Genomic DNA, 25,804 nt, shown 5'->3' with positions numbered 1-25,804 from the left:
CAAGCGTTGATAATGGTGATAGCCGGCATAGTCGTATGACATGTTGACGGGCTGAAGATAGGATGTTTTCTACGAAGGAAAGGGAAAGCTTCTGTTTGGTGGTTTTCTTCCTTTTTTTTTGGATGAATTGGACTAAGAGGGTCACTCTTTTCTTTTGGGTGGTGAGGTATGGGTTACGGATAATGGTCTGACTTCAACGCGGCACGCAGGAATCCTTCCCGTCGGGCTTTGCAGAAGTAGGATTGTCCGGCGGCTAGAGCTCGGCGGACAGGCTGGACTCGACAACCAAAGCAGGTGCTGTGCGCGGAATGTTTTCCGTCGGGCAGCAGTGGAGCTTTGATTCGAGATGGTGGGAGGGTCAGCTCTCAATGAAAGCACCAGTTGTTAAGGACTTAATTCCTTAACGGAGATCGGCGGCAGTCTGCTCGGCGATCAAGGGATTTTTCCGGCGTCTCGAGAGGAGATCGGCGGTGGTTCTAGTGTCTTGCTGTGCGCGGAACTCCTCCGTCGGGCAGCGAGTGAACTAGGGTTACGAGAATATTTCACAATCTTGTGGGCAAAATAATACTGTATTTCATTGATTGCATAAAATGATAACAAGCTCTCCTATTTATAATACTAGAATACTACTAACCTAACTTATTGAATAAGAAAAAAAAGATATGGTGAAATAAAAGATAACTAAATAATTGTGATTTCCTAAGATATGAGATCGTATAATAGTGCTCTTCATATACCTCAGAATCCACTTAAGAGCATTCCAATGCTCTTTCCCAGGATCAACCATGTATCTGCTAGTAACTGAGATAGCATGGGCCAGGTCTGGCCTAGTACAGATCATAGTGTACATTACACTTCCAACCACACTAGCATAAGGAATAGACTCCATCTCCTATGCCTCTTGCTTAGATTTAGGAGCCTGCTCCTTAGATAGTTTAAAACTCTGTGACAGAGGTGTTGTAGCAGCTTTAGCATTATCCATGTTGAATCTTTTCAGAACTTTCTCAATATAATCAGACTGAAATAGCCACAACTTCTTACAATTTCTGTTTCTCTGGATGCTAATACCAAGGATCTTCTTTGCCTCACCTAGATCATTCATTTCAAAACTAGACTTCAAATCTACCTTGACTTTCTGTATCTCAGCCGTAGATGGTTTAGCAAGGAGCATATCATCTACAATCATCAAACTTAGATCTTGTGAAACCAATCTTCCTCATCTGCTCATCAAACTTCCTATTCCACTGCCTAGGACTTTGTTTTCATCCATAAAGGCTTTTCTTCAATAAGCAGACCTTGCCTTCTTCTCCAATTTTTACATATCCCTCAGGCTGATCCATGAAAATAGTTTCCTCAAGATCTCCATTGAGAAAAGCAGTCTTAACATCAAGCTGCTGCGATTCCCAATCCAACTGATTCACCCAGCAAGCAAAATTCTGATAGAAGTATGCTTCACAACAGGAGCAAACACCTCATTGAAGTCCACACCTTCTTGTTGTGTAAACCCCCTAGCCACCAAACGAGCTTTGAACTTGATTCTATCTTTATTAGTAGTTTCAACCTTTTTCTTGAACACCCATTTGCAGCTTACTAATATCATTTCAACTGAGATTTGTCCACCAAAATCCAGGTTTTATTCTTGAGTAAAGACTCAATTTCTTCATTCATAGCTTCTATCCACCTTTCTCTATCCTTACTTCTCATAGCTTCCTTATAAGTAAGAGGAACAGTGAGCTCAATATTTTCAGCAGCACATAGAGCATAATAAACCTCATCAGAGAATTTCTGAGGAGGTCTCACATTTCTTCTGCCTCTATCTCTAGCAATCTGATATTCTCTGGTAGTTTCATATGTGCCTCCACCTCGACTAGAAGCACTTTCATTTTCAGCCTCTGACTCACTCTCATAATCACTAACTCCACCTACACCTTGGCCACCTGACTCCACCTTAAAGAAGTCACTGTCTGCTCCATCAGGAATAACATCCTTTCTCATATAGGGCATTTGAGTTTCAGTGAACACCACATCCCTGCTAATGATCACCTTCTGATTACCAGGCTCAATGCACCATAGCCTATACCCCTTAACACCACTCTGATAGCCAAGCATAATACATTTCAGAGCCCTAGCTTCAAGCTTACTTTGTCTAACATGTGCATATGTTGCACACCCAAAAACCTAATACTTTGAATAATCACTATGAGTTCCATACCACATGTAATCTGGAATTTCTGACTTAGAGTTGTAGCATGGCATTTGTTGATTAGATAGACAACAATATACACTGTGTCTCCCCAGAACTTGATACTCAAACCAGAGCTTAGAAGTAGGCATCTCACCCTCTCCACAATAGTTCTGTTCATCCTCTCTGCAGTCCCATTTTGTTGAGGGTTGCAAGGGACTGTCCTATGCCTCTTCATGCCCTTCTCTTTGCAAAACATATCAAACTCAGTAGAAAGATATTCTAGGCCATTATCAGTCCTAAGGCATTTCACACTCCTGCCTTTCTCTAACTCGACCTCCTTGCACCACATTTTAAACTTTGCAAATGTTTCTGACTTATCTTTCAGAATATAGACCCACAACTTTCTAGTATAATCATCAATAATAGACAAATAGTACCTGTAGGATATGGGGCTTTCTTTGCTTTCTCCAGAATGCATGGCTCACAGGGATCTAACTTGCTGCTGACATCTCCAGAGATTAAACCCTTTTCACCAGTTCTTTCATGCTGCTCTCAGCTGGGTGGCCCAATCTCAAGTGCCACAGCTTCATATTTTCAGTAGATATGGAGTAGCTTTCTCCATCAACGGTTAGGTAGTAAAGTGTATGCTCTCTTTCAGCCATCATAACTGATTGATTCCCTGATTGTACCATAATCTTTCCCTGGCCCATCAAGATATTAAATCCTTTCTGTTCCAGCATCTCCAAAGAGATCAAATTCCTCTTAACATCAGGAATAAATCTCACTTCTGTCAAGATCTTGATAGAACCATCTTGAAGCCTCAGCTTCACCTTCCCAACTTCTCTAGTCTTGCAGATGTGATTGTTTCCAAGAAGAACTGTTCCATCTGCCTCATTGAGATCATGAAACCAGCTCCTATTGGGGCATGATGCACTTTTTATTAGCACTAAATAAACCTGCAAGTATACAAAGTATATATAGTATAGCTAAAGGTCAGTACCGGATGTCGAACACAGGGAAAACAATCACAAATTGGCTACCTTCTACTAAGCTTTGTTCACTATTTGAAAAACCGAAAGTTTTGGAGATTTTGAAAACTAAAAACAGATTGAAAGCAATAAACAACTAATTGCAAATAATTAAAGAGGTAAAAATATGAGAGATAAGAGAATTCAGGGATGAGCGTTCACAGTTATGGTTATAAAAATTCCAACTACAATACCCTAGCACAGTTTATACTTCGATAGAACGAGTCACATAAGTTTTGCCCATGCGGTACAAGCGTAGATTACTAACACTAGGGTTATCAATCCTAGATCCGTAACTCCTAAAAGCTCCTAAGACCCTTGAAAAGTCCTCACTCTTAATTAACATTGTCGTTTTAAGGGAAGCTAATTGTAGTGTCTACTAAGTGGATCTAACTCGTCAACCTCCTCTCACGATTATGTAGCAAGTTATATTAAATCATCACCGAATGTGTCACTCAAACGTGAAGTATTATGGAACAACTTAGGGAAGAAACGAAGTAAAAACAAAACGGATATTAAATAGAAAACAGAATTGTATAATCAAAGTCGTTACTAACACATCCCTAGAATCCTATGAATTTAGTAACACATAATTGAATAAGCTAAAAACATAGATTGTAGGGAATATAAAATGAACATAAGAACTAAAGCTAATAAAACCCAAAGGTTGAATCCTTTTAGCTCTTTGATGATCTCTTGCTTCCTTCTTCAACACCTTGCACAATGAAGAACTCTCAAATTTATGCACTAGAATTATAAGACAAAAAAGAAGATCCTCATGAAGAGGTTTGGGGGGATATTTATAGAGGAAAAATCGAGCAGCATGAAATAAGGTAAAAGGTGGCTAAGTTTGGTAAATCTTGGGGAGAAAGTAGGTCAAATTCGTACGCCACGTTTTCGAAACGGACCGCTGCACATTGATCCGTAACCTCTGCCTCTTGGATTGCGGTTGCAACACTATGTTGCAGCGGTCGCTGTGAATAATCCCGTAGCTTCGGAAACTCTTCGAGCGGTAGCTTCGCACTCCCCAACGGTCGCCGGACGTGTTCTTCGTTTCAGTACAACTTTCTCTGAAGCGGACCGCTACTGGCTCAGCGATCGTTGGGCCGCAGCGGACCGTTGGGCATCTTGAAAGCTCCAAATTTCCAACTTTGACTTTTTCTGTCTTTTTAGGCTCAAATATGCACAAATCTCACAAAACACGTCAAAATACCAAAATAGAGAAAATATGCAAAATATAGACATGAATTGTGATTTTGACATTAAAAACAGACCAAATAAAGGCCTTAAAATATTGCAAAATCTGAGCGTATCAACTCCCCCAAACTTACATTTTTGTTTGTCCTCGAACAAAACAATAAAGACACAAAATAGACACAATTAGAGGTGTTCTGCCCTTTTCCCTTAGAGGTCTGCTTTCTCTTCCATGCAAAGCAATCTTTCTTTAGATGCCTAGGCTTTTTGCACCAGTGGCATGACCTAGTAGTTTCTTTTTAGGTATCAGAGGTGGATCCCTTGGAATGTTCTTCATACTTCTTCTTGAATTTAGGCTTCTTGAATTTCTTCACATTTAGAGCCTCTGGGGCTTGTAGACCAGACCCATTGCTGGTATTTCTTTGAAGCTTTTTAGCCACCAGGGCTGAATAAACCTCTGTGTAAGTAATAGGCTTGTCTCTGCCATAGATGATGGCATCACTCAATTGATCATAGGAACTAGGCAGAGCATTTAGTGTCAAGATAGCCTTATCTTCATCAGAAATCTTGACATCCACAGAGCCAAGATCATCAATAATCTTGTTGAACTCCTCCAGCTGCTCTATGATGGATCTGTCAGTAGCAAAGCTGTAGGAGTAGAGCCTCTTCTTCAGGTAAAGTCTATTTGCTAGAGACTTAGCCAAATAAATTCATCTAATTTCTCCAGAATCTGCATAGCAGTCTTGGATTCTTGCACATCCCTTAGAACTTTATCTCCCAAACACAAGATGACTGCACTGTGGGCCTTGAGCTGCATCTCATCAAGCTTGGCTTGGGATTTTTCATCAGGTACTGGAGCTTTCCCTTTCTCACTCGGAGTAGCAAGAACCGCTGCCAAACCTTGTTGAATCAAAACTGTCTTCATCTTCATCTTCCACAAGCCATAATCATTTTTGCCTGTGAATTTCTCTGCATCTAGCCTTGCTGCCATCTCTGAAACCGTCTGAACTTCTGCAAACCAGCTTCAATTTCCCACTGGACGGCGCCACTTGTTAACTCAGCACACAAAGCTTACGCACTCTTTAGGAATTCACACACACACAGAGCACACAGAGATACACACTAATCTTGATGAAGAAAGAGAGGTTTCATGGAGAAAAGGAATTCTCTTTTTATTGATTGACTCACTACTACTAGATACAAGCAAAACTACTATTTAAGTAGTAGAAACTAAAAGGTGACTGCTCCTAACCCAATTGGAGCCAAGAATAAGAACTTGAGCAATGACAGCTCATACTCTAACAAACTAATTAACTCTAACTGCTAGTTTTTTATTCATTCTTTCTTTCTTTAATTCTTCATGATTAAGAGCTGAATGTGGACTCAATTCTTATACTTCGAGAAGAGATAGAAAATTGTGAAAAGTGTGTAGATCTTAATATAATGGACATTTATTTTCTTCAAGAATTTGGAACCTTGATTTATATGCCCAAACACTATTGATTTATTTGTTTTATGGTTAATTATGCAAAAAAAAAGGTTTTGATTCGAAAGCAATTAATGGCCCCATATGTTGAGGCCCACCTAAAATGGGCTAGAATTTTATACTTATATCAAATCAAAAAGCTTAGTACTGGCGTATATATTTCTGGTGGAGCCCATAACCATTTTTCTAGTTTCTAATTAGTAATTTTTGTAAATGGAGAAGGGCGGTTTTTGGATGATAGAAAAATATTCAGAAGTTAACATGTTGAATAAAATATAGTTCAATTTTATAGTTAATTATTAGTGAAGAGATAAATTAAAAGTCAAGGTTATAAAAGTAGATTATACAATCGGAAGAAATTCGTTATCGACTGGACCGTCTATTTGGGCCATGATTTATTCCATAAAACTGAACCAAAATTGGCCCTTTTATATATATTTCTTCATTTTTAAGAAATTTGAACTCTTTTTTTTTTCTGTAAGATGCAAAAGATGTTAATTCATTCCATAAGAAAAAAGAAATAGAAAAACAGGGAAAGTACATTTCTAAAACAAAACTTTTTCCTTTCCATTCGTAGTCCGTATTTAATTTCATGCTATCCCACTTGACGAAGAAAATAAATGAATCAAGACGAATGGATTAATTTCTATAGATGAAACAAAAGGAATCACTTTTAGATTTTAATCAAGAAGCTCTATTCCTTCTTTTGGAGATGATTTATGTAGAATGGCTAGCTAGTTAAAGATTAAAAAAAATCAATATGCACAAAAAAATTAGAAAAAATTGTTTCTAAACTACACATTGAATGATATGGGGGAGTTGGTTTAGTTGCATTTCATTGAAATGCACAACGTGAATTAGAGCATCAAAATTGGGGAGAGCAGAGCCTCCAATTTCTTCCCAATAGCATCCTTCTTGTTGTGCATCGTTGTGTGCTCGTACTCCCATGCCTTGAGCTCTTCTTCCCACTCGATGGGATAGTATACTGTATCATGTGTCCAATCCTATTAGACTTGCATTCTTATTTTAAATTTGTTCGACTTCCATATGAGAAATTAATTAGGGAACACACTAGTCCTCCAAGGGAAATTGGATTTTTATTACTAATATTTTACTTGTTTAAGGAATGTTCAAAGAAACATGTTTTCGTGTAGCCACTCTATTTATTCTTACCACTAAATTAATGACCATTTTTTATAAGGCCTATTTCATGCATCGGTTTAGAGGTTAAAATGTAGGTTACTTGATCAGTTTCACACGGAAATCGAGTGTTAATTGTGCAGGAATGCCGCTTGACCAAGGACAGCAATGCCGAACTGATCAAGTTGTCGCAGAAGGCGAAAAAGGCCCAAAACAGTGTGGGTTGATCAAGTTGATGTGCAAACAGTTAGCCAGGGACCACTGCGAAACAGAAAGAGGACACGTATAACCGATCCGTTGGAAAGCGATCATCAATCGGTTATCAAGGAACACTGCGAAATAGAAAAAGGGACACGTATAAGCTGACTCGACGGATAAGACGCGCAATTCCAGCAAGGACGAAGATTCTCTGCCAAAGTTGTTATCACAACTGGAAATTTGTTATGAAGAGTCTATAAATAGAGGACGCATCGCCATAGAAAAGAGCTTTCGGCCCTTTAGTTCCTTCCTTTTTAGCTTTTGTTTCGTTCCTTTTAGAGAGTTAGTAATGATTAGCTAGAAAGTAAGAAGGAGTGCGACAGAGAAACACAGATCTGTTCGGCGCCGTTTCATTTCTGACCGAAGACCTTTGGATTTATCGCTTTCTTACAATTCAGTTCCAGTTGCTTAGTTAAATTCTGTATTTGTTACGTAGTTGAAAAATCATTCTTGTTTGTTTTCTGCACTTTCCAAGTTATGTTTTGAATATTGTTTTGAATCAAAGTTATTTGTTTTCGAAAATCTCGTCGACTGTTCTAGCTTAGTTTCAGTTTTAAATTCCTAGATCCATTGTCTGAACTTGCATAATGTTGAATGGAAAATTATTTCGTAGATTCGTAGCAAGCTCAGGTAGTTAAGTCATTTATTTCAGTTTGTCGCTTACCTGATCAGTTCATTTTTTTCCAGCATGATATGTCACATGATCAAGTAGATAGTTTATGTTCTGCCTAACTTAATCCAGTAGTTTAAAAACTCACAACTTAAAGCGTGGCCGCAGCCAAAACCCTGTTCTCTAAACACACACTCAACGCACCAGCTTCTCTGTGGGATCGACCCCGTACTTGCCGCTTACTGTTGCATGTTAGGGAGTTATAAATAATTTTGAAAGAAAGAGAGGCGCCTTGATCAAGTCGCAACGACATTTGCAACCTGATCCACCCGATCGGTTATCTTTCCATATAACTTGATCGGTCTCTTCTGCCTCTTTCCAAATGGCGCCTCTCTCTCTTTCGAAATTATTTATAACTCCCATTTTAGAGAAGCTTTACAGAAGGCTTTAAATTGAGCATTTCCATCATACTAACGTCATCCAAACTGATCAAGTTGAGAGCAATTAAGTTTTCACATGTAAACATGTTGTATCCTTTTTCTAACTCTTCCCCAGACATTCATATCTTTCATTTACTCAATTTCATGCATACTTCCCTAATTAATTCTATCTATTTGTTTGGTTTTTAAATTTGACATGTGTGATTTCAATTAGGCTAACCCTCCCCCCTCCCACTGCATTATAGCTCTCCCTCGAGCGATTCGATGAAGTGGAAAAAGGGTTAGGCAACGGCACAGGTGTATCAAAAACCAAGTCAAACTTCTCACACTTAGAATAGACACTGGGCTAAGTGGGAGATAGTGCCCAAATCAAAATCATGCCGAAGTAGGGGTAGGGCTTGGCCTTCTCAGTTTCCTCGCCTTGACCTCCTCCTGAGGTCTCGCCGCATACTTTCAGTTTTCCCTTATCTCTTCCTCCGGCGGCTTGATCAAGGGAACTGGACTCTACTCCTTTTTCGCGGCTCTGTCCAGATGTAGACACTGGGGAACTTGCAGGTGGAGGGGGGCTTTGATATACCTTCGCGGCTCTGACCTCAGGGAGACCTCGCTGATGTTCTCTCGCCCAGTAGGCTGCACCGTAGCAGGGATCTTTCCTTCATTTCCTCTCAGTTCCCCTAGTGACATGGCAACTTGAGAAAGTGGCTTTGTAAGCATGTCTAGAGCTGCCCCCCTTTCCCTTCTGTGCCTCCTGGATTTCGCGCATCGCATCATTTGGATGGTGCGGAGCCATAACCTCTCCTGGACCTTCATTAGCGTGCCTGTTCTATCTCTGATTTGAAGGTCCTCCACCGTGGCTGGGCTGAGGATAGTCCGACTACCCATAGTGCTCAGATTGACACTAGGGCTGATGGTATGGTTGGTTCCCTTGGTGTTGTTGGTTTCCTTTTTGATGTGGCGGAATATAGCTCACCACCTGGTTGTTTGGTTGTCTCCCGGAGTTGCTTGACTAGGGGCCTTGATGTTTGTATCCCCAGTTCCCTTCTTGTTGTCTTCCCGACCAGTTGGGCTTGACTTCCGCTGGACCAGTTACCCTGGGTCTGCCACACCAGTTCCCTTAACCACTTTGCCCTCTGTTTCCTCTAGTGTTCGGTCTTTCTTGATTTCGAACAGGCCAATTGGGTTGCCCTTTGGAGGGTTGTGTCTGTTGTGTAGATGGTTGAGGTGGTTGTCTTGGGCTCTGATCATTCCACCTGAAATTTTGATGATCTCTCCATGGAGCATCCCTTTGTTTCTCTTGGACCCAGTGCCCTTCCGGGTTCCAATGGCTGACACCGTTTACTTGATTCAGAGCTTCTGCTTCAAGAGGAAACTCGCAGTAGTAATAATGGTGCTTCTCCGAAGTTGGTGGCGCATACGTCTTTTCTTTAGGAGCTGGAGGTGGAGGCGCTCTGGTCTTTTCCACTGCTTCTAGCAGCTTCTTCTCCATTTGCTCAGATCGAGCCTCCAACTTCTCGTCGCTTTGTGCTTCTGCTGCGTGCACCGCTCCTCTTCTGTACTCGCCTCGAGAGGTCTCATATGATCTCTTTGCTTCGATCAATCTCTCCAGAATGCTCTTTGCTTGGCTGAATGGGGTTTTGGAGAAATCCCCTTGGGCAGCTAGATTGAGATTATTCTTGTTGTCCACCGTCAACCCACCATAAAAGGTTGAATAGACCTCCCACTCTCCCATTTTGTGATTAGGACACGCTTGCAGCAGTCCTTGGAATCTGTCTCAATATTGCCCAAGAGGCTCATCGTACTCCTGCCTTGCCTCTGTAATTTCTCTCTTCAGGGCACTTGTCTTTGATGTTGGGAAGAAGCGGTCCAGTAAGATCATGCGGAACTCGGCCCAGGTTCTAATCGAGCTTTCTGGCAACCTTGACAACCAGATTCCAGCATCACCCTTCAAATCGAAGGGTATCTCCTTGAGCCTGTAATCTTCTGATATGGATCCAGCTGGTACTGGTTGAATGTCACAATATCTGCAAAATTCCTCCAAAAAGGCATAAGGGCATTCCTTCGAGAGTCTGTAGAAATTTGACAACACTGCGAGCACCCCCGATTTGATTGCGATTGCCCGTATTCCTGGGTAACTGTGATGGCATGAGTGGGCTCCTTCTCGTCATGGGCGTGTAGGGAGCCAATTCACCAATCGTTGTCTACGACGGCCATCTTTGTTTCTGATTCCTCGAGTAGTGGTTTAGGTGGCGTGGACAACTCTCCTTCCTCTTCACTGGTCAGTTGCTCAGCAGTAGATGATGATGCGGCTGCTGCTAACGCGGCTCTGTGGCGAGTGGTTACTACACCGGCCTCCTGGATTCGCCACTGAGCGTTTGTATTTCTGTAAATGAGCGGTTGATTCCAGTGTCCTCCACGGTGGTACATTCTCATGAAAGGAAAGAAAAATAGATTAAAAAAAAGAAATAAAACTATTTACACATATGCATTAAACACATCTTCGTAATAACACCATGCATCCCCGGCAACGGTGCCATTTTGAAAGAGGCAGAAGAGACCGATCAAGTTATATGGAAAGATAACCAATCGGGTGGATCAGTTTGCAAATGTCGTTGCGACTTGATCAAGGCGCCTCTCTCTCTTTCAAAATTATTTATAATTCCCTAACATGCAACAATAAGCGGCAAGTACGGGGTCGATCCCACTGAGAAGCTGGTGTGTTGAGTGTGTGTTTAGAGAACAGGGTTTTGTCTGCGGCCACGCTTTAAGTTGGGTGTTTTTAAACTACTGGATTAAGCTAGGTAGAATGTAAACTATCTACTTGATCAAGTGACATATCATGCTGGAAAAAAAATGAACTGATCAGGTAAGCGACAAACTGAAATAAATGACTTAACTACCTAAGCTTGCTACGAATCTACGAAATACTTTGTCATTCAACATTATGCAAGTTCAAACAATGGATCTGGGAATTTAAAACTGAAACTTAGCTAGAACAGTCGACGAGATTTCCGAAAATAAATAACTTTGATTCAAAACAATATTCAGAACAGAACTTGGAAAGTGCAGAAAACAAACAAGAATTATTTTTCAACTACGTAACAAACACGGAATTTAACTAAGTAACTAGAACTGAATTGTAAGAAAGCGATAAATCCAAAGGTCTTCGGTCGGAAAGCGCCGAACAGATCTGGGTTTCTCTGTCGCACTCTTTCTTACTTTCTAGCTAATCATTGCTAACTCTCTAAAAGGAACGAAACAGAAGCTAAAAAGGAAGGAATTAAAGGGCCGGAAGCTCTTTTCTATGGCGGTGCGTCCTCTATTTATAGACTCTTCATTACAAACTTCCAGCTATGATAACAACTTTGGTAGAGAATCTTCGTCCTTGTTGGAATTGCGCGTCTTATCCGTCGAGTCAGCTATACGTGTCCCCTTTTCTGTTTTGTCGTTGTCCTTGATAACCGATTGATGATGCTTTCCAGCGCATCGGTTATACGTGTCCTCTTTCTGTTTCGCAGTGGTCTCCGGCTAACTGCTTGCACATCAACTTGATCAACCCACATTGTTTAGGGCCTTTTTCGCCTTCTACGACAACTTGATCATTTTGGCATTGCTGTCATTGGTCAAGCGGCATTCCTGCACAATTAACACTCGATTTTCGCAGAAAACTGATCAAGTAGCCTACATTTTACCCTCTAAACTGATGCATGAAATAGGCCTTATCAAACTGCTCACACTTAAAACACACATGTCCTCAAGTATAAAGAAAATAAAAGAAAAGAAAAAGAGAATAAGGTAAATTTCAGGCATGGTTTCTCGTTTCAAGAAAGTAAAAGAAGAAGAAGAAAAACACTAGACTCAAAACATAGACACATATTCACATAGATGCATAAAACCGAATAAACTTCCAACAATCATACCCGAGGTTGAGGTCAATCCATTTGCCAGCAACTTTTGTTTCCACCTTTTCACGTTCACTTGATCAAGGTGCCAGTTCGTCAAGATAGCTCAAATTTAAACCAACTGTTGGATTCACTCAGTCACTCATTTCTCACCAGAGATGTTAGGACTGTTTACTCAGTAATTGCTACACATTTAATACCTCAAATCTGACTGCACAAGATAGTTCCTTAAGGTCTTTGTTTTGGTTGTAATGGGGCTCGAGGTAGTAATATGTTTAGGTAAGGTCCTAGGGGTTCTAGGTTAAAATTTAAAAATATAAACTGGAAAAAGAAAAATGAAAAGCACATGAGTCAAGAGACCAAGATCTGAACAACTTTACCGGATCAAGCTGGGTTTACATCTTTGCCACTTGGCAGCTCACTTGGTCAAGCTACGACCTTAGCCTTTAACTTCCTGGCTTATTTCTTAACTTTCGACTTACTGGGTCAGGTTACAAACTTTTTTTCCTGCCCTTTTCAACTTTTCAACTCTTTTTTTATTACTTGATCAACCTAACTTTTTTATTTGATCAACCTGGCTAATTAACTTGATCAACCTGGCTACCCATATATTTCGACCCCTCTATCACTATTCCCTTTTCTTTTGAAATAGTCCATCTCTCGACCCCTTTTTCTCATGTGCTTAAAAATGAAGTATGAAGAAAATTCCAAGGGATCCACCTCTGATACCCCAAAAGACACCAGATCTTGCCACTGGTGCAAGAAGCCTGGGCGTCTAAAGAAAGATTGCTTTGCATGGAAGAGGAAGCAAGCATCTGAGGGCAAAGGGCAGAACACCTCTGATTGTGTAGAGGGTGTAGATCCACCAGCCCAGCTTCAGATTGTGTTAGAAAGTGCAGTAAGTCAGAAGTGGATCATGGATTCTTGGTGTAGTTTTCACATGTGCCACCAATAGGAGTTGGTTTCATGATCTCAAGGAGGCAGATGGAACAGTTCTTCTTGGAAACAATCACATCTGCAAGCTCAAAGGAGTTGGGAAGGTGAAGCTGAGGCTTCAAGATGGTTCCACCGAGATCTTGACAGAAGTGAGGTTCATTCCTGAAGTGAAGAGGAATTTGATCTCTTTGGGGATGCTAGAACAGAAGGGATTTAATATCTTGATGAGTCAGGGAAAGATTCTGGTGCAATCAGGGAATCAATTAGTTATGGTGGCTGAAAGAGAGCATACACTCTACTACCTAACTGCTGAAGCTGTTGATGGAGAAAGCTACTCCATATCTACTGAACATTTGAAGTTATGGCACATGAGATTGGGCCATCCAGCTGAGGGAAGCATGAAAGAATTGGTGAAAAAAGGGTTTGATCCCTAGCGATGTCAGCCGCAAGTTGGATCCGTATGAGCAATGCATTCTTGGAAAGGCAAAGAAAGCACCCTACCCTACAGGTATACATTCATCTACAATACCTCTTGACTACATACACAGTGATCTATGGGGTCCTTCTCCTATTAATTCTATTGGTGGAGGAAGATACTATTTGTTTATTATTGATGATTATATTAGAAAGTTGTGGGTCTATATTCTGAGAAATAAGTCAGAAACATTTACAAAGTTCAAAATGTGGTGCAAGGAGGTGGAGTTAGAGAAAGGCACGAGCGTGAAATGCTTTAGAACTGATAATGGACTAGAGTATCTTTCTATTGAGTTTGATCTGTTTTGCAAAGAGAAGGGCATGAAGAGGCATAGAACAATCCCTTGCAACCCTCAACAAAATGAGGTTGCAGAGAGGATGAACATAACTATTCTTGAGAGGGTAAGATGCATACTTCTAAGCTCTGGTTTAAGCAGCAAGTTCTGGGGAGAGGTAGTGTATACTGCTGCTTATCTAATCAACAAGTGCCCTGGTACAGCTCTAAAGTCAGAAACTCCAGATTACATGTGGTATGGAGCTCATAGTGATTATTCAAAGTACAAGGTGTTTGGGTGTGTAACATATGCACATGCTAGACAAAGTAAGCTTCAAGCCAGGGCTCTGAAATGTATAATGCTTGGCTATCATAATGGTGTTAAGGGGTATAGGCTCTGGTGCATTGAGCCTGGTAATCAGAAGGTGATCGTTAGCAGGGATGTGGTGTTCACTGAAACTCAAATACCCTATCTGAGAAATGATTCTATTCCTGATGAAGCAGACAGTGACTTCTTTAAGGTGGAGTCAGGTACTATGAGCCAAGGTGTAGGTTAAGTTAGTGACTCAGTGAGTGAGTCAGAGGCTGAAAATGAAAGTGCTTCCAGTCAACGTGAAGGCACATCAGAGACTACCAGAGAATATCAAATTGCTAGAGATAGAGGTAGAAGAAATGAGAGACCTCCTGAGAAATTCTCTGATGTGGTCTATTATGCTTTATGTGCTGCTGAAAATATTGAGCTCACTGATCCTCTCACTTATAAAGAAGCTATGAGGAGTAAGGACATAGAAAGATGGATAGAAGCTAGGAATGAAGAAATTGAGTCTTTATTCAATAATAAAATACGAATTTTGGTGGACACATCTCAGTTGAAATCAGATGGGAAGGAAATGAGGTTAGTAAGCTGCAAATGTGTGTTTAAGAAAAAGGATGAAACTACTGATAAAGACATAATCAAGTACAAAGCTCGTTTGGTGGCTAGGGGGTTTACACAGCAAGAAGGTGTGGACTTCAATAAGGTGTTTGCTTCTGTTGTGAAGCACACTTCTATCAGAATTTTGCTTGCTGTGGTGATAGAATTGGATTGGGAATTGCAGCAGCTTGATGTCAAGTCTTGTAGCACCCCGGAAAATTATGACTTTTTTTATTATTTTTATTTGATGGCTTATTTTATTTTAATTAATGTGGATGTTGAATCCATGTTTCTTGATCCCCTCATGCATATAGTGAGTGTAGAAATCGTAGATCTAAAAATTAATCGGTTGGGAAGGATGTTTGCATGAGAAAGTATGTGTATGTGCGTGTATGTATGTGTGTGTGAGTTTGTGGATGATTCATTGGTGAATGTTGTGTAAACAGGAGAACATGGTTGTGATGTCGTTTTTGAAGCGGGAATATGTGTTGAAAGCATGAATATGTATGTGTGGATGAATAATAGACAAACCCTAGTTTGTAAATGTTGAGCATGAAAACTGTGATGTTCGGACAGTAGGTTCCGACGAGTGTTTGGCTAACCAAACGATCTTATTTTGGCACGAATGTTTTACTGAGTGCAATATTAAGTGTCTTCTGTGTTGTGTCAAAATTTCAGCCTCGTTTGACAAAATATGAATTTTTAACGAATTTTTCAATTGAACTGCGCAGTCTTGTCAGAATTTATATTCTCGTCCAGTGAGTTTCGTGTTTGTTTTTGACCGACCTAAAGATGTGATTTTTGTGTGGATTTTTAACTAGATGAACCTTGATGTGTCTACTGTGTGGTGACCAAATTTTAGCTTCAAATGATATCGGATGGATTTTTAATGATTCTTACAAAACGACTGTGTTGTTCTGCCAAATTCATGTCTTGATTGAAATAGTCTTGTTGGCAAGTTTTGAATGAAATACATGATACATAGGATAAGTTTTGAACTTATCCTATGATGTGATTATGCGTTGCACGTTGATGTATGCCAAAGGGCTCGTATCGTTTATGATGGTGAACGTTGGGATGGGCAATATGAGAAAACGATGAAAGGAGCGATAGGGCATGCATGAGTAATGTGTTGATAGAAAACTAATTGTGTTGTATTATGTGGTTATGATGTTGATAAGGGTTGTTGTGCGTACGTGGGTACGAAGAGCAAGGATTTCAATAAAGTTGTAAATCGTGTTTGTAAGCAATCGAGGTGGGCATTCTTTACTAAAACTCTTTTACGTTTCAAAATTATGATATTGGAGATATAAGGGTGGTTTAAAGTGTTATGTCATGCCATGATTGTTTTGATGTTGAGATTGTTGCCTGATGCCTAGTTCGTTTGAGCTTGCTCCGTTAGACTATAGGGCTATGTGTGAAACGAATTCGGGTCTGAGTAGGGCCGCAAACCCTATTAGGCTGTGTACACAGGTGGGATCAGGAGCCGTCCTTGCTAGTCGGCCGGTCTCGTGGGCGAATAGTGTGGCCACACTTTCGTCGCACTATGGTAAGAGGATGTGATTGATTGATTGTGGAGAAAGTGGGGAGATTGTTTTGACTGGCCAGTCTACGAAAATGTTTTGTGATACTCGATGATATTCTTTTCTAAAATGTTAAAACTCGAGTTCACTATGGTATGGATGACATAATTTTATCAAATATTTTGGCGTGTGCCCACTGAGTATATCAAGTACTCAGCCCTGCATGTGTTTTCCCTATGTGCAGGTTGAACGGGATGTTGCGGCGGATGTTGAGTCGAGCCTTAAGAAATTCTGGACGCGTCGTGTCTTCATACATAGGCGTCTCCCTATGACTCTCTAGACACCTTTATTCCGCTGCCTTGTTTCGAATCGTTCTTGATAAAGTCTTTCGTTTTGCTCTACACTACTTTATGACATTAATTACCTTGAGATATTAACCCGCTACTTAATTGTTTAATCGGTTAAAACTTTTCTTTTGAAGCTTTGTTTAAGATGTTGTCTTTCATTGTTTTCCCCTTCTTCTTCCCCGCTTCTTAGTCCCTTCCCTAGTCACGATTTCCCCGTCTTTACTATCCTTAGTAAGGGCGGTCGTGACAAGTCTGCTTTTCTCAATGGAGATCTTGAGGAAACTATTTTCATGGATCAGCCTGAGGGATATGTGAAAATTGGAGATGAAGGAAAGGTGTGCTTACTGAAAAAGAGCCTTTATGGACTAAAACAAAGTCCGAGGCAGTGGAATAGGAAGTTTGAAGAATAGATGATGAAGATTGGTTTCACAAGATCTAAGTTTGATGATTGCATCTACATAAAGAAGAAAGGCAACACTCCAGTAGCCTATATATTTCTTTATGTAGATGATATGATCCTTGTTGGACCATCTATGGCGAGATACAGAAAGTAAAGGCATATTTGAAGTCTAGCTTTGAAATGAAGGATCTGGGTGAGGCAAAGAAGATCATTGGCATTAATATTCAGAAAAACAGAAGCTGTAAGAAGTTGTGGCTATTTTAGTCTGATTATATTGAGAAAGTTCTGAAAAAGTTCAACATGAATAATGCTAAAGCTACTACAACACCTCTATCACAGAGCTTTAAGCTATCTAAGGAGCAGACTCCTAAATTTAAGCAAGAGGCATAGGAGATGGAGTCTATTTCTTATGCTAGTGTGGTTGGAAGTATAATGTACACTATAATATGTACAAGGCCAGACCTGGCCCATGCTATCTCAGTTACTAGCAGATACATGGTTGATCCTCGGAAAGAGCATTGGAATGCTCTTAAGTGGATTCTGAGGTACATGAAGAGCACTAGTAACTGAGGTATTGTGTTCAATGGTTGTGATAAGGAGGGTGAGGAAGTAGTGGTGGGCTACTGTGATGCAGATCATGCTACAAATTTAGATAACATGAAGTCTCAAACTGTCTATTTGTTCACTATGTTCACTATATTTTACCAGCTTGTAAACTAGTTTTCTATAGCCTGAAATATTGTACCTCATCTACAGTTATCTGAGATATCTTGCAATAAATCAATTGTGTCTGTGTTTGAGTATTTCTATACCACAAAAACTCGAGTAAATATGGTTTATTCTTATTGTTTTTGAAACATCTCAATTTAGAGGTAATTACAAACGATATATTTCACACAAGATCAAAAGGTTTAAAATTCAAATAACCCAAAAAAAATTGATGTTACAAAAATGAGAGAATCCGATAGGCCGTACTATTTAAGACCTAATATATCATTCATTTTAGATTCAAACAATAAAATCATTTATTAACACGGATCTGTGGCCCAATCAAACTTGTCTTGCCCACAAATATTTAGTTCTTGTTATAAGTGTGTGAGAGAGAGAGAGACACACACACGAGTAAGAGAGGGGTTGTAGCAAATAAAATGGAAAAAAAAATATTAGTTGAGGATATTATATAATCCCCAATTATTGAGAATTTTATAAAGGGTCCGTTCGGTACACGGAATTGAAATTGAAATTCTATAATTCAATTCGAAATCCATTGTTCGTTTAACAAAGGAGTTGAATTATAATTCAAAGTGTGTGTAACAGTGTGTGTAGTGCGTGTGTGAAGGTGAAGTGTGTGCGCGTGCGTGTGCGTGTGAATAGTAATGTTGACTATAAGGAAATTTTATGTTAGATGATATATTTATAACAGATTAAATATTAAAAGATTAAAGAGAAAAAGTGCATAAAGTATCTTTACATAGTTATGTCAACCAGTTGCAGATGGTGCCACACATTTCGTTCTCCTGCCGGTACTCGTTGACCGCACCCCTCAGCTCCACAGTCAGGCGGTGATGCTCCTCCGGCCATTGCGCGTACTCCATATCAAGTAGTGTCACACCTAAAAAAATACGCGGAATCAATTAATTAATTAATGCAACACCCTCGAGTATCACACCCTGTGTGACTTTTCTCATGCAGCCGCCCGCAATTCACCAATCACGCACATGGGTGAGATAAATTTTCTCATCCTTAATTTTTTTCAATTAAGAAAGAATTGTACCCAGAATTATGTTGGTATAAAGGAGGCCTTGCTCTCCCGCATTCTCATTTTCACCCAATAAAATTCCCTACAGCAAAAAAAGAAACATTTGGAGAATCTTTTTAGCTATACATGAGATTGGGATTTAAGAGAAAAATAGTTAAATTAATGGAAATTAAATATGACTACCTGTGCTCTAGCGTTTTGAATTTCAAGCTCTAACTGATTCCAGCCTTTGAAAATAAACCTGCACTAATAGTTAACAAAGATCAAAGAAATTATATATTTTCTCATAGATTAGCTAATTAATGAAAAATGAAACTAATTTCTTGCTTTTTTTTCTAAATTAAAAACATGCCTTCTTCCTAAGCCTGCTTTTTCTTGATGCTTCTCTACTCTGAGCAAGCCTCCTCAATGTATGTTTTAGTGAGTGTGCGTGAAGTGTGTAGTGTGTGCGCGCACGCGCATGCGCATGTACGTGTTCGTGCATGTGCATTTTCCGCTTACGTGTGAATAGTAATGTTGACTATAAGTAAATTTTATGATAGATGATATATTTATAACAAGTTAAATATGAAAAAGATAAAAGAGAAAAAATATTTATGTGCATAAAGTATATATACATAGTTATGCCAACCAGTTGCCGATGGCGACACACGTCTCGTTCTTCGGCCGATACTCGTTGACCGCACCCCTCAGCTCCACCGTCACGCGGTGGTGCTCCTCGAGCCATCGTGTGTACTCCATATCAAATAGCGCTGCACCTAGAAAATACGCAGAATCAATTCATTAATTAATTCAACACCCTCGAGATGCACGCCCAGATCGACTTTTCTCACGCAGCCGCAATTCACCAACCACAAACATGGGTGGGATAAATTTTCTCATCCTTACTTTTTTTTAATTAAGAAAAAATTGTACTCACAATTATGTTGGGGATGCCTTGCTCTCCCGCATTTTCCACCCAATAAAAATTCCTTATAGCAAAAAATGTACACTTTACATCTCTTTTTAATCTTTGTGCCAAAAAAAATGACTCTACTATGGTGGAACGGTGAGAGTATTATATTTAAATTCAATATCATCTTTTAGCGTTAATTCCTTCGCTAAGGCTTCAATGTGCTAGATCCCCTTGCTGTATTAATAATTTTGCTAATTGTGAACGGAATCGCCATGACTGGAACGAAGCATTCATCAATTTTAAACTGTATTAGTTCAATACTCCATTTTTTAACATTATTTTTGTATTTTATTTTTAAAAATAATAAAAATATATATATAATTAAAATGCTTAATTGGGTTAATATAGGGAACTACGTTGACCGTTGCAATTTGACGGAACTGTCTATCAATTATGATCTAAGTCAAAATATTTGGGATGCAAAAATTCAAAATATATTAGTCTAGAATCAAAATCATAGAATGGTCATATGTTTAAGATCAATTTTATCTTTTACTCTAATTCAAAACGTAATATCTAGGACTAAAATCGTAAAAACGTCATATGTTTAGGACCATATTTGGCCTTTACTCTTCTCAGAAACCGATTGACAATACATGAAATTCACTTTAGACAGAAAATAAGTAGAATGCAAACTCCTTAGACGAGACAGTTTTAGTTTCGAATAAGTAGAAGATATATTTTCAAGAGTTGAAAAACAAACCCCAACAACTCATGGTCTTTAAAGTGATATTTGCTTCAAATATGAGAAAATCAATTCGTCCATTATCAAGGATGGAAAACAGTCGCACTTTTCTTCATCACCTATCTATACTGTCAGAAAATAGAGTTGAGTTCCTCTAGTCAACATTTCCATCCATGTCCAAACTTCGGAGCTTTAAGGATTTAATAATTACCAGCGGAGCCTGGAGTTCGTCTCTAAATGATGCATCAACGGCCGTTCATTCTTTTTCTTATTCGAGACGCTCCATCTGTGGAAACAAGTAAGAACAAATATAGGGAGCGTTCTTTCTTTCGCAGAGACGGAACCAAGGTAAGGCTAAAATAGAAGAAGAATAAAAGTACCTTCCACAGTCCATCATTAAGATAGTGCATGTTATCAATACCAATTCCTTTGTTGATTGTTCGTCTGCATTTGAGAAAATCATTGGCAGGTAATGAGCTACGAATGTATTCTTTAGCAAAATAAATGCTTTTAATTTAAGCTCACGAACAAATATAACAGGCAAATCAGATCTGTAATGCTATGCACAAGACAGACCTGTTAATTTCAAATTGAGGTTCCAGTGCACAGTCGAACAAGTAGATGAAAGAAAACATACTAAGTTGATATGTGATATCATGCAAAGAGGGTAAATCAAAATAAAATGCAAGGTTCAATGGTGAGAAACTCAAACATCATAGTCGAGATTTTTTATCAGAACACCCACGGGGTGAGGGGTGAGGCAAACCCCAACCTGTTGATATCGTCAAAAAACATCAAAGGTTTTGTGTGTATGATAAGGTATATGCCCAAAAGTGGCACACCCTCAACCACAAAACAGAGTAGAAGAAGGACAGACCCAAAGAATGGAGCGAGTCACCTACCTACTCTACAATCGGAGTAATCAGAATGGAAGTACATACATAGAGATTAAAAACAGCCGAAATTGACTGCCCCAGAAATCATGTCAATACATACATGAAACCAAATGGGCAGCCAGATCTTGAAATATAGGGGATCAGATCCGTTTATGAAACATATTAGATTTGTTGAATTGAGTTCAGTTATAGCCTTATAGGGAAACATTTGTAAAAGAGAATGTATGGGAATTGGGAACATAGTCAATAGATCGAAGCCTCTTTAATTAAATACAAAAGGTTTTGAGAGGTTAAACTCCTTTCGAGCTAATGGTTTTCCAAAAAATGACGAAATGGCAAACAAGAGACATTCTGATATGAACTTACATATCTTTTGCTGACATCTTCGTAAATCCAATAGCTAGAGCATTTTCCTTTCCTTCAGCCATTATAGCCTGATAAGCTATCAATAATTTAGTGAAGAGCAATTTATAGTCAGCCAGTAAAACATGCTCCCGTGCAGATGTCAGTACCATTCTGCTCTTGTACTACTCCCTCCGTCCAACAAACATCTTTGGGCACATATTTTAAGAAATCTAGTGTTATTTGTATTGTTAGTAGAGAAAGGATTCCACTTTAGTGTTGTTTATATTGTGAGTGGAGATTCTGGAGAAAAGATTCCACTTTAGGAGTATCGTTGAGTAAAGTGATTGTAAATTAATTGTAATTTGTAAGCATATTAATGGAACAATATATGGTGGAGTAGTGCGCAAAAAAGGAAAGAAAGAAATGTGCATGTTATTACGGGTCAGTAAAGTGTGCATGCTTTCATGGGATGAAGGGGGTATTATTTATATTTTTTATTTAAATTTTAGTTAAACCTAAACAAATTAACTAATAGTCTACTTATCAACTACACAAGGCCTAACTATGGATTACAACACCCAAATTAAGAAATAAATAAAGAATAACTAAATTTAGCCTAATTATAAATAACTAAAATCCAAAATATAAAAAATAAAGTATAATTCATATGGGTTGCGCCCACACCAAAATCTTAGTCAGAACTAATTTAATTTAGTAAATGGTTTTAATGATCAATTCCCAACTATCTATGCATAAGCAAATTATAATAGAAGCAGTTAACCCATATTAGAATTGTCTAAATAGAGCACCAAATAAGTTCAGACAATGACTTCCTACCACTGGAGTTTCAGCCTCTACTTCATCGTCCAACACACCCCCAGGAGATGTAAGCCCTGGGCACATAATATTAGCACCAGCAAGAACAAATCTTATCGCGCCCCTATCAACTTGCAGTTTTTTCATGATGTTGGGATCTGCCAATACAGAGTATAAAAACAATAAATCTCTATGTTATATGTAAAACTAGCCCTTTTCATGGGTTTCTGTTACATAAATTTGCGCATTAAAAAATCCAATAGCCAGAATTTGCATGAAATTGGTGAGGTGAGTGATAAGAATAAGTTTTCACTTGCAGTTACACTTGGAGACTTTTTCCTTGAACTTTGATCCCAATTCAAGTTATAAAATAAGGCAGAAAGATATGTTGCAAAGCATCCGGTAAATCTATCTCTTAAAATAGGGGGTTATGCAATGAGCATTGCATTCAATCCTCACATACAATCGAGGATTTAATACCAAATTTGAATTTGGCTGCCTGGTAATTCCGAAAATGAAAGTTGTTCGAAGAGGTCATCACCTATTCTACAATGGCTAGGCCACAAGAAGAGCTTCCATTGACATACCAAATGAAGAACAACAATGTATTCATAAAGTCAATATCTATAACTGCTCAGATTCTGGACTATTTAGTTGGGAGTGGTATTAAAATGGATTGGAACTTTGGAACTCAAAAAAGTGTGATTGTCTAAGATTTTGCAATCTTTATGCAGTATATCAGAGATGCTCAGGAGTCAGAGGTGATATTTTAGCAGTCAGTAGATATACATGCACACCAGCAGAACTGAAGTTAAAATTATAATATTTACATTGATGAAGCAGTCGTAGTGTTGGCATATAAGGGCCATCACGTATGTTGAAAAACAGTGGCACATTGTTCACCAAAACCAAATTTAGATGATTTGGGCTGCAAAAGAAATTGATGAGATTATCAGATAAAAAAACGGAATCAAACACTTAGACTACATAGTACAATTAAGAGGCAGATGGCAATTATATCAGTTTCCATTAAGATAAAGAAGGCACCATTTTGCTACAATCAGTGGTGACTTTTTTGGCAACAAATCATCCAAAACAGGTTCAAGTCCTGGGTACTGCAGGAAAACAACAGTCCCTGTGAGTATATGATATATCAATGGGAAAGTAAACTTCATCAGAAGTAGGCAGCAAGAAAAACCTCTTCAGCAATACTTTGCCGTATTTTGCGCTGCACAGATGCCTTCACTTGATTTTGTGCAGAAACTTCTTCAGATGAGAACCTAAAAACATATAAAAATCAGATATCTGCAAGTTAAATCATTTTCAAAATCAATAATTAAAAGGAAAAAAAGAAAATTCATGCTTAAACATAGACCCTCAAAATGAATAGAATGCACAAAGGACACAGTTCTGAGTGATCAAATACCTTGTGAAAAGCTTCCAGATGTCAGACTAGAAGAGGATTAGTATTTAGTTGTAAATACCAAGTTACCAACATGGAACCTTTCTTATTATTTTAGACTATTGGTGTGGCATGCATCAGTGATGCTTTGCATCATCTCTGGTGTGGCCTAACAAGCCTTCTCCCAATTCACTAATTAACTTGATATATTCCAGGAATAGCTTAACTAGCGTACTCCTACCGCTACCTTATATGTTCGCAATCAAAGACATATAGCATGCTCCAACCTTATTGGTCTACATATCAGAGATTTGTTACTGAGTCTTTTTATGACTTTCACCAATTTATCATCATATTGATATGGTGAAAATGAAATCACATTGTAAATTTTCAACTAAATACTCCCTCAGTCCCTAATATGAACTATTTCCAAAGCTCATGGCTAGAAAACATTACAAGAGAACAACTTTAGTTTGGCGTCTCAACTAAATAAGTCATCACCAAAGCTTATGGCTAGACAACATTCTATCTCATCATGAATCCCATTTCGAATTTGAGATTTCGTATCCACTAAAGAAGCAAAGTTCCTGACAATTTAGATGAAACAAATAACAGAAACAAACATAGAAAGATGGAGCAAAATCAGAATCTAGTAATTCCTGCATCCTCAACACTCCACAGTGATAAAATAGAAGGAATCATAGAAAGTTGTGCTAGTTTTAGGTTCGTCAGATCGAAGCAGAGAAAGAAGATATAAATTGATTTTAATATTGCTAATAAACGTAATAGAATGCTCAAACAGATAAATCTAACTCTTTCAAATCGATATGAAGAAACAATTAGCATATTGAAAATGAAAAAAGCCGTGGTTGCAAGAGGTTCAATGAATTGCCGGTGGAACTCACTTTTTGAACATTCTTACAGATAGAGGGAGTTGTTGGTGGCGATCCTCGCCGGAATTTTAAGGGTGAAAGTAGGGATTTCTGGGAGACGCAGAGAGAGAGAGAGAGAGCTATTCTTATATTGATTTTATATTTATAAATTTTTGTTACACTTCATTTAACTTTTTATCCTCTATTTCGTGGAGTCGCTTAAACCATTTTGTTACTACTCTTTACATTTGTAGTGAAAAACATTTATCCATAGACTTAGTTTGATGTAGTAACTTCAATTTTTTTGTTAGAATTTTTAGGCTTCCACCTGACTAATTTAATGTGTATGGCTATGTTTCACTTGCCCAATTAAAGTGATCTATTAAAGATTAAAGTTTGCGCTAAAGTGTATTTATTTGTTATGGAAATAAGTGTAGATACCATATGAGATTTTCTATTTGATGAGGGACCGAATAGAAAATAAATGGTCTTATATTTAATAGAAATATAAGCTAGGGTTACGGTCCCCAGACGTCAGAAGAACGTTCAATATCTCTGTATTCTCTCGGCAGACTATTGTGTCTCTCGGCAGACTATTGTGAAGGACGTCTCTGATCGTTTGGAAGATTCATAGCCACTGCAAAGCAATTCCACTATAGATCAAGGTACGCTTCCGCTCTACCGTTTATGCTCCTTCTCCGTCGTTCTTGGTTAATCATCATAGAGAGCTTTATGTAATTGTTCACTCAATTATTCCAACTAGTGGTATCAGAGCCACTCTATTGATGATTCTCTGAGAATTTGGAGGAAGGAAAATTAAGGTTTTATTTTCATGTTCATGCTTTGGAATTCAAGGAATCATATTCCTTGATATTAGGTTAATTTTTTTTCAAATTAAAGTATATGTCTAGCCGCCCACAAGTTAGGTTTTATGTATCGAGTATGGATTTATGAATAATAATTCACG

At 38.7% G+C, this 25,804-nt stretch overlaps 1 protein-coding gene across 2 annotated transcripts; it reads right to left on the bottom strand.

The window, feature by feature from the left end:
* Nucleotides 1–20,473: 20,473 nt before the first annotated feature.
* On the bottom strand, nt 20,474–25,005 carry LOC121747093 (malignant T-cell-amplified sequence 1 homolog). 2 transcript variants are annotated; one of them, XR_006039128.1, is made up of 9 exons: nt 24,871–25,005; nt 23,762–23,843; nt 23,611–23,678; nt 23,394–23,491; nt 22,585–22,721; nt 21,769–21,836; nt 20,887–20,950; nt 20,718–20,792; nt 20,474–20,634 (listed from the first exon to the last, which is right to left on the bottom strand). XR_006039128.1 is itself a non-coding variant. In XM_042141075.1 (8 exons), exons 1-8 carry the CDS (start codon nt 24,879–24,881, stop codon nt 20,775–20,777), a joined length of 546 nt encoding a protein of 181 aa, XP_041997009.1. In that variant the 5' UTR covers nt 24,882–25,005; the 3' UTR covers nt 20,474–20,774. The 2 variants fall into 2 exon arrangements, 1 of the variants encoding a protein (XP_041997009.1); XM_042141075.1 differs by having other exon boundaries at nt 20,474–20,792.
* Nucleotides 25,006–25,804: the final 799 nt, after the last annotated feature.

The sequence above is a fragment of the Salvia splendens genome, chromosome 9 (assembly GCF_004379255.2).
Source record: "Salvia splendens isolate huo1 chromosome 9, SspV2, whole genome shotgun sequence".
In the NCBI taxonomy this organism is placed as follows: domain Eukaryota; kingdom Viridiplantae; phylum Streptophyta; class Magnoliopsida; order Lamiales; family Lamiaceae; genus Salvia; species Salvia splendens.
This window is presented reverse-complemented; position numbering and strand designations above follow the sequence as displayed.